Source organism: Trematomus bernacchii, unplaced genomic scaffold (assembly GCF_902827165.1).
Source record: "Trematomus bernacchii unplaced genomic scaffold, fTreBer1.1, whole genome shotgun sequence".
Taxonomy (NCBI): Eukaryota; Metazoa; Chordata; class Actinopteri; order Perciformes; family Nototheniidae; genus Trematomus; species Trematomus bernacchii.
Window position 1 is genome coordinate 2,759,375 of NW_022987910.1, and position 10,282 is coordinate 2,769,656.

Consider the following 10,282-nt stretch of genomic DNA (forward strand, 5'->3'; position numbering starts at 1 on the left):
AAAGCATTGTGGGGATTTTAAGACCGCGGAGTCTACTCATGTGCAGCCTCGATATTTCTCCAAACGGAGTACGCCGGGCTCGGTAGATTTCCAAGTATGCTGGAGATTGGAACAGTACTTCGGCGGCACTCGATGACGTAGTATGCTTGAAATAGTGGCTCTGCAGCAGCTTTACTCGCGATTGAGAAACACCCAGTAGAGTGGTGCAGGGATGACGTATTTACCCGGAAGTAATCTCCACATGTCTACCCTACTTTTATAATTTTCTTATCATAAATCTAATCGCCAGAAGCAAAATGCTAACGTTATGCTATAACGAACTACAGCAGGGACTTCAACGTCACGCCGACTTAAGATCGATATTCAAAAATACAGATTCAAAATTGAACAAGTTGAATTGTTTGTTTGAACAGTTTGCAGGAGGCAGGGACTTGCTTTCAAGCAGAACAGGGCAAACAAACTTAGCGGGAGTGTTTACGTGTTCGGTGTAATGACCTACAATGTCCTCCACAACTTCTGTAGTCCTATTCAGCCACTTGTTAACAACCATTGTTTTTCAGACACGTAAACTCTTCAAAAATCACCACTGCTGATGTATTTAATGTCGTAGAACAAAACGTGATCCGTCTCTTCAATGTGTCTCAACCACAGACCTTATTTCCAGCTCTTTTCCAAAATCCTATGGAGAAATCCCATTGGCTCTGAGACGAGGGATCTTTACGAGTGGTAAAATGCTAACTCACTTCCGGGTTTTAGGACTCGTCACCTCACCACTCTATGCCGTTCACAAAAACAACCATGGGGGACTGGGTCGGGTCGATCATCACTGGAAAGTGGAATGAATTATTCTGAGGTACGCAGTTTAAAGACATTTGTGCAAAGAACGGCTGATTTTGTGACAGTGTTCATTGTTTTTCAAAAATGAAATCAAGGCTCAAAATCGAGAATAAGCTCTTAGACTTATTCTGCAATGTAAAGAAGAAACCAAAAGTGATTGGATCAAGCTGATGATTTTAAGTGAATAATCTTTATTTTTTGTATGTATTTAAAATAAGGCGTTATTTAAATACTGATTGTTTTTTGTATTGTAAGCAGTAAGGAGCTGTGGTACTCTGTCTCAGTGACAGGATTTTTGGCATGACAAAACAAACTTTTTTTCTAAAGAAATTGGATTGGACAACAGGAATATATTGTTGTTTTTTTTATTGTAAAAGATACATTTAAAAATCATTTGGATCTGTGTTGATGATGTCATCATATTTATGTCATTTGAATATATTTCGAATCCTATTGGCTTGATCCTTTGGAGTCATGATGATGTCATGCTTAGAATGCTGTTCACTTTGATGCGTTGTATTGCCTTGAACTCACAATGATGTCACATTCCAAATGCCTACAGGAAGAATCACATTTGGGTACATTCAGTGTAGGACAAAGGAATCCACTTTAAATCGACTCAATTTAGAGAGCATTGAAGAACCTTTTATAGCAAAAATGTCTGAAACATTTCAGGTAGAGAAAATCAATAAAACTGACTCGAGTGGTGGAGAGAAAGACATGGAAATCTCCTGTAATGCAGACGCACGGCCAGATGGTTTCTGTCAAGATCCTCCTATCACATCTTTTAGGAAAAGCTCACAGAAAGAGCAACCCATGACTTCCATTGCTCACAATTCAAATCTAGGGAAGTCCGAGGACCTGGGCTGCAGCTCTTTTGTAAACGAAGTAGGTAGCTTGTCAAGCATCTGGACCCTGGACCATTCAGATTCATCTGATGTTTCAAACAATTCTGAAACATTTCAGGTAGAGAAAGAAGACGTAATCTCCAGCAAGTCTGCAGACTATCGAGTATTGGACTTTATTGGAGAAGGAGGATTTGGCAAGGTTGCAAAATGTGTCAACCTAAAAACCTCAGAGATTATAGCCATTAAGATTCACAAAGACAGTGAAGATCAAGTTGAAGAAGTGAGAATGCTAGAAAAAATCAGGAAGCTTGACCCAGAGAAGAACAACCTTATAAGATGTATTGACAATTTCTTTTTCGGAGACGTTTCTTGCCTCGCATTTGAGATGTTGGATCAGAGCCTTTTGGACTTTATGGTTAACAGACAGAAAGCATATACGCTTAATGAAATCCGTCCAATCACACAGCAGCTACTTGTAGCATTCAAAGCCCTGAAGAGCATTGGCATCATTCATTCAGACCTTAAACATGACAACATCATGCTTGTGAACCACCAGAATCAGCCCTTTAGGATTAAATTGATCGACTTTGGTGAGGCCATCCCAACATCTGAAGTAGAAATTGGAACAGAAATGCAACTTCAACAATACAGAGCTCCAGAGGTGAACTTGGGCCTCCCCATTTCTGAGGCCATAGACATGTGGTCACTGGGATGTATTATTACAGAGATGTATATTGCTGATCACCTCTTCCCTGACAGCTCAACATACTGTATTATGAAAGTAATTTGCCATCTTATTGGCCAACCAGGAGACCACTTGCTAAATGCTGGAAAGTTCTCCTCCGAGTACTTCATTAGGGAACGGAAAAATAGTCCAGAGTGGAGATTTAAAACGCCAGAGGAGTACAAGGAAGGAACCGGTGTCGAGTCCGACATTTCAGAGCATGCTTTAGACCAGTACTCAAGTTTGGATGAAGCATTTGAGGATTACGTAGAGGAAAAGGGCAGAGTTGAGTTGAAAGACAGGATGGCCTTTGTACAACTGCTTAAATGGTTATTTGACCTGGATGCTAACTCACGGATCACACCCGAGCAAGCCCTGACTCACAGCTTTGTAACAATGGGTCACCTGGAGGAGGACCTGGACTGCAGCCCTTATGTAACAGATGCTGTTAGGTGGATGACCATCTGCAGACTGGACCATTCTGATGCATCGGATGTTCCTGTCAATAATTACGAAACTGACTCGAGTGGTGGAGAGAAAGACATGGAAATCTCCTGTAATGCAGACGCACGGCCAGATGGTTTCTGTCAAGATCCTCCTATCACATCTTTTAGGAAAAGCTCACAGAAAGAGCAACCCATGACTTCCATTGCTCACAATTCAAATCTAGGGAAGTCCGAGGACCTGGGCTGCAGCTCTTTTGTAAACGAAGTAGGTAGCTTGTCAAGCATCTGGACCCTGGACCATTCAGATTCATCTGATGTTTCAAACAATTCTGAAACATTTCAGGTAGAGAAAGAAGACGTAATCTCCAGCAAGTCTGCAGACTATCGAGTATTGGACTTTATTGGAGAAGGAGGATTTGGCAAGGTTGCAAAATGTGTCAACCTAAAAACCTCAGAGATTATAGCCATTAAGATTCACAAAGACAGTGAAGATCAAGTTGAAGAAGTGAGAATGCTAGAAAAAATCAGGAAGCTTGACCCAGAGAAGAACAACCTTATAAGATGTATTGACAATTTCTTTTTCGGAGACGTTTCTTGCCTCGCATTTGAGATGTTGGATCAGAGCCTTTTGGACTTTATGGTTAACAGACAGAAAGCATATACGCTTAATGAAATCCGTCCAATCACACAGCAGCTACTTGTAGCATTCAAAGCCCTGAAGAGCATTGGCATCATTCATTCAGACCTTAAACATGACAACATCATGCTTGTGAACCACCAGAATCAGCCCTTTAGGATTAAATTGATCGACTTTGGTGAGGCCATCCCAACATCTGAAGTAGAAATTGGAACAGAAAAGCAACTTCAACAATACAGAGCTCCAGAGGTGAACTTGGGCCTCCCCATTTCTGAGGCCATAGACATGTGGTCACTGGGATGTATTATTACAGAGATGTATATTGCTGATCACCTCTTCCCTGACAGCTCAACATACTGTATTATGAAAGTAATTTGCCATCTTATTGGCCAACCAGGAGACCACTTGCTAAATGCTGGAAAGTTCTCCTCCGAGTACTTCATTAGGGAACGGAAAAATAGTCCAGAGTGGAGATTTAAAACGCCAGAGGAGTACAAGGAAGGAACCGGTGTCGAGTCCGACATTTCAGAGCATGCTTTAGACCAGTATTCAAGTTTGGATGAAGCATTTGAGGATTACGTAGAGGAAAAGGGCAGAGTTGAGTTGAAAGACAGGATGGCCTTTGTACAACTGCTTAAATGGTTATTTGACCTGGATGCTAACTCACGAATCACACCCGAGCAAGCCCTGACTCACAGCTTTGTAACAATGGGTCACCTGGAGGAGGACCTGGACTGCAGCCCTTATGTAACAGATGCTGTTAGGTGGATGACCATCTGCAGACTGGACCATTCTGATGCATCGGATGTTCCTGTCAATAATTACGAAACTGACTCGAGTGGTGGAGAGAAAGACATGGAAATCTCCTGTAATGCAGACGCACGGCCAGATGGTTTCTGTCAAGATCCTCCTATCACATCTTTTAGGAAAAGCTCACAGAAAGAGCAAACCCATGACTTCCATTGCTCACAATTCAAATCTAGGGAAGTCCGAGGACCTGGGCTGCAGCTCTTTTGTAAACGAAGTAGGTAGCTTGTCAAGCATCTGGACCCTGGACCATTCAGATTCATCTGATGTTTCAAACAATTCTGAAACATTTCAGGTAGAGAAAGAAGACGTAATCTCCAGCAAGTCTGCAGACTATCGAGTATTGGACTTTATTGGAGAAGGAGGATTTGGCAAGGTTGCAAAATGTGTCAACCTAAAAACCTCAGAGATTATAGCCATTAAGATTCACAAAGACAGTGAAGATCAAGTTGAAGAAGTGAGAATGCTAGAAAAAATCAGGAAGCTTGACCCAGAGAAGAACAACCTTATAAGATGTATTGACAATTTCTTTTTCGGAGACGTTTCTTGCCTCGCATTTGAGATGTTGGATCAGAGCCTTTTGGACTTTATGGTTAACAGACAGAAAGCATATACGCTTAATGAAATCCGTCCAATCACACAGCAGCTACTTGTAGCATTCAAAGCCCTGAAGAGCATTGGCATCATTCATTCAGACCTTAAACATGACAACATCATGCTTGTGAACCACCAGAATCAGCCCTTTAGGATTAAATTGATCGACTTTGGTGAGGCCATCCCAACATCTGAAGTAGAAATTGGAACAGAAAAGCAACTTCAACAATACAGAGCTCCAGAGGTGAACTTGGGCCTCCCCATTTCTGAGGCCATAGACATGTGGTCACTGGGATGTATTATTACAGAGATGTATATTGCTGATCACCTCTTCCCTGACAGCTCAACATACTGTATTATGAAAGTAATTTGCCATCTTATTGGCCAACCAGGAGACCACTTGCTAAATGCTGGAAAGTTCTCCTCCAAGTACTTCATTAGGGAACGGAAAAATAGTCCAGAGTGGAGATTTAAAACGCCAGAGGAGTACAAGGAAGGAACCGGTGTCGAGTCCGACATTTCAGAGCATGCTTTAGACCAGTATTCAAGTTTGGATGAAGCATTTGAGGATTACGTAGAGGAAAAGGGCAGAGTTGAGTTGAAAGACAGGATGGCCTTTGTACAACTGCTTAAACGGTTATTTGACCTGGATGCTAACTCACGAATCACACCCGAGCAAGCCCTGACTCACAGCTTTGTAACAATGGGTCACCTGGAGGAGGACCTGGACTGCAGCCCTTATGTAACAGATGCTGTTAGGTGGATGACCATCTGCAGACTGGACCATTCTGATGCATCGGATGTTCCTGTCAATAATTATGAAACTGACTCGAGTGGTGGAGAGAAAGACATGGAAATCTCCTGTAATGCAGACGCACGGCCAGATGGTTTCTGTCAAGATCCTCCTATCACATCTTTTAGGAAAAGCTCACAGAAAGAGCAACCCATGACTTCCATTGCTCACAATTCAAATCTAGGGAAGTCCAATATTGACACAACACACAACAAGTCCACACCTAATTCCAACGATGGTGCTGCAGCCGCCATCACACCTACTGATCAGGGCGATGTCGACAAAACGCGCACAGGATTACCAAAGAGGCGAAATGTTTTTCAGCGAATGAGAAAGAGAGTGGTTTCCTTTTTCAGACATTTTAATGCCAGTAATGCAGACGCACGGCCAGATGGTTTCTGTCAAGGTCCTCCTATCACATCTTTTAGGAAAAGCTCACAGAAAGAGCAACCCATGACTTCCATTGCTCACAATTCAAATCTAGGGAAGTCCAATATTGACACAACACACAACAAGTCCACACCTAATTCCAACGATGGTGCTGCAGCCGCCATCACACCTACTGATCAGGGCGATGTCGACAAAACGCGCACAGGATTACCAAAGAGGCGAAATGTTTTTCAGCGAATGAGAAAGAGAGTGGTTTCCTTTTTCAGACATTTTAATGCCAGTAATGCAGACGCACGGCCAGATGGTTTCTGTCAAGATCCTCCTATCACATCTTTTAGGAAAAGCTTACAGAAAGAGCAACCCATGACTTCCATTGCTCACAATTCAAATCTAGGGAAGTCCAATATTGACACAACACACAACAAGTCCACACCTAATTCCAACGATGGTGCTGCAGCCGCCATCACACCTACTGATCAGGGCGATGTCGACAAAACGCACACAGGATTACCAAAGAGGCGAAATGTTTTTCAGCGAATGAGAAAGAGAGTGGTTTCCTTTTTCAGACATTTTAATGCCAGTAATGCAGACGCACGGCCAGATGGTTTCTGTCAAGGTCCTCCTATCACATCTTTTAGGAAAAGCTCACAGAAAGAGCAACCCATGACTTCCATTGATCACAATTCAAATCTAGGGAAGGGGTCGTCACACTAATAGATTGTAAAATAAGCTAAGGGTTTTGTCCAGGTACACTGGTTTTCTCCTGCATTATAAATAAATGTAAAAAAATCCAAGCACAATCCTAAAATAAGCTAAAATTGGGTTTTGTCCAGGTACACTGGTTTTCTCCTGCATTATAAATAAATGTAAAAAAATCCAAGCACAATCCTAAAACATAATATAGATATGTGAAACCCCCCAGATAGGCCATCTGAAGCTTTCAAATAGGGGCCCAGACCCTAAACAGAAAGCCCCTTAATGTTAATGATGAAATTGAGTTTGACATGGTTCGGATTCTAGCTGCTGCCAGAGTTGTTATATATATTTTCTGTATTTCTATATTTCCCAATCACAATCCGTTTGAATACTTTAATTTTTTTATTTATTTGTGCAAATAAAAATTAAAAGCTAAATTCCACTACTTGAGTATATTTCAACATTAATGAGTATCGAATCAAATATTATGTTTTAGAAAAAGGCAGACATATCAATCATCTCATGCATGCTGATTGCTACCAGCGCTTTTAAAGCTGATAATCTGGTTTGTATTACAAAACTAAATGAAAGTAAGATGGAAAATATGAAAGAACAGAACATACAATATAAGGCCTTTTTAAAATGTATTGCTTGAATTGGTTAATATTGATCTCTTTTATTAAATGTTCTTAAACAATCTTCCACAATGCACCTACCTTTTTGCAGTATATAATCTGTGTTACTACATTTCACCAGTACACATCTCTTCAACTCTACTCTGAGCAGCTACACAGAGACACTGAAGGAAGAGGTGGGATAGTAATGGAATGGTCGTCACACTAATAGATTGTAAAATAAGCTAAAGTTGGGTTTTGTCCAGGTACACTGGTTTTCTCATTATAAATAAATGTAAAAAAATCCAAGCACAATCCTAAAACATAATATAGATATGTGAATTTTATTTCATTTAATGTATTTTTATTATATATTTCTATTTTATTTATTAGATCCTGTCTTGTCTTTGCCTCTGTTTTTCATTTTTTTTTTAAATATAAGTTTGCGTAAGGTATGGCGTGTCTTGTAACTATGTTGTTTAAAAGAATGAAACATTAACCTGTTAAGCCCCAAGCCTGTTTTTCAGGTTTCAGGCTCGAAAATGACATGCCCAGAACAAATGACTTTAACTTCACTTCTAAAAGGGTTAAATTAATAATCTTTTTTCTCAAAGCAATGTTACATCTGTGAGTTGGATGTAGAAGTGTCAGAATCAATATAGATGTTTCTGTGTCAGAGAAAATTCAGATGGAACATAGTAAAAAAGTGTAAATTCTTACCTCTGCCTAAAAAAAACCCATTACTTATAGTGAAAACCACCCTTGAATGATGGGTTAGTAGCCTGAAAGCTTTGGGAATTCAAAGTATAACTAATAATAAGTACCCTGTATCAAGATTGAGGCAAAACAAGTGAAAATTGACCTTTTTAGAGAGGTTTAGGGAAAAACAGTCCAGGCGGACTAAGCTTTGGGCACATTTGGGCACGTCTGGTTCCATCAGTGCCATTTGACCTTTTTCAGGTACCAGACAGTAAAAATCATTTTATAACATTGAATCATCACTATAGGTATTCATTCCATAAAAAATTAAAAAATAAATAAAAAAATAAATAAAAAGATTGTAAAATTATTGTAAAATAAAAAAAAATAAAAAAATATATTTAAGTGTGTGTGTGGGGTGTGTGTGTGTGTGTGTGGGTGTGTGGGAAGTTCCCTCTTTGCATGAGATGCATGTTTACTTGCACAATAAAAATTAGGAAACATAGGAAACATTTGACTCCAACTGGAGCAGATTTATATAAAAGAATGTTAGCACTAACACAATAACACCACACTTTAGGTAAAAAAAAAAATTGGGTGATAAAAACTCTCAAAACTTTATACAAACCAACCCTGAATGTTATGGTATTATTGCAGTAAGTCATGCCATGCCCTGAAACAGTTCTTTTTGGGAGTGAAGCACAGAGGGACCTGACACTTCCTGAAGTACACAGGTGTCTTCACCCTTCTGCTGCCAGCATCAGAGCACTTCCTGCAGTACCTCCTGACCGTGGTGGCATCTTCCCCATAATGCTCGGGCATGCATGTCAGTGATGGTGTGGGGGTTGGTGGGCGGGGTGGTCCTGCTGCAGGGTCTCCAGAAAACTCAACCATTTATTTTGCAAGCTGCTCCCTGAAGGACTTCTGGGTGTGTGGGTTCGTCCTGCCGGGGTCACCCCTCCTCTTGTGCAGCTCCTTCACGGGAATGTCCATAAAATGGTAAAAAAAAAGAAAACAAATAGATTAATTCACTGGCTTGTACTTTCAAAATGTAACTCAAATCAGAAATAATTTCTCTACAACAACAGTAATGTAAATTATGTGAGACGGGGGAACAGATTATATCAATATAATCTGTTCAGTATTTAATATTAATATTCCGTCCGTCATATATTTATATATGTAAGTGTATATTTTATATATATATATATAATACCGTGTTAAATTCAACATGTATATTTTCTACTGTCTTGTTTATTTCTAGTCTTTGAACAATAAACGGCATCCATTTTATTTGTTTGTTGTTGAGTATGTGTGAAATAACATTAGATCACAAGATGGATGCCGTTGTGTTATAGAGTGGCGAAGTCCCTCCCACTTACTTCCAGGGTATGGGACCTTATTCCGGAAAAGTTATGCATTGAAGTCAATGGGGAGAGAAAACTTATCTTTCGATCCCGTTTGAATTGTGCCATGAATTACACATATGATGTTTGTCAATCTTAAAAAATCATTTCCATGTCAAAAAAGTCACAGTTTGTCGTAAAACTGTTGAAATATAAGACTATGAAAAATACGTAACTAGAAAGACTACAAATCCCAGAGTCGCGTAAGTGATGTCACAATTGTTTACCTCCACCATTCAGATACCTAAGATCAGCGCAATATAGATATAATCTATCTATATGGCGCTGGCTAAGATAAGATAACTTTAACAAGATGCCTGTGTGCTTAGTACCAGGTTGTTATTATACCAGCAATGGGTCTTGCTCGTTCTTTTGCTTCCCGTCTGATGAAACGACCAGGAGTGGCTTGATCAAGTTAGCTACCTAGCTAGTAGCTAGCACGTTAGTTAGCATTACAGCCTTGTCATTTTTATTAGCCTTAACATGAAGTAACATTAAGTAACCCAAAATGTTAAACAGTAAGTGTAGTAGTCATATTTCGTGAACCCTTTGAATAGTACTGTCACCGGTGTGATCATTCTATAATACACCATTTAATTCCGGGGGAGAAATGCTAACGCTAACGTTAGCATCGGCGATCTTTTCTACTTCATGCTATCTGCACAAATGGTTGACATTAAACATTAAAACGACCAGGCAGTTCAGAGAGAATCAAAGGAAGGCAGGCTTTGCATGACATTCTTCAGGACGTGTTTCATTGTGGTGATAGTCAATCGTTTGTTGACAAGACA

General features: G+C 40.0%; 1 protein-coding gene across 1 annotated transcript; it reads left to right on the forward strand.

Annotated features, from left to right (window-relative positions):
• The first annotated feature begins 1,653 nt into the window (after positions 1–1,653).
• Positions 1,654–8,896, forward strand: LOC117470554. Its single transcript, XM_034115375.1, has 3 exons — positions 1,654–4,360; positions 4,476–5,756; positions 8,844–8,896. The coding sequence occupies exons 1-3, from the start codon at positions 1,654–1,656 to the stop codon at positions 8,894–8,896; spliced, it is 4,041 nt and encodes a 1,346-aa protein (XP_033971266.1).
• Positions 8,897–10,282: the final 1,386 nt, after the last annotated feature.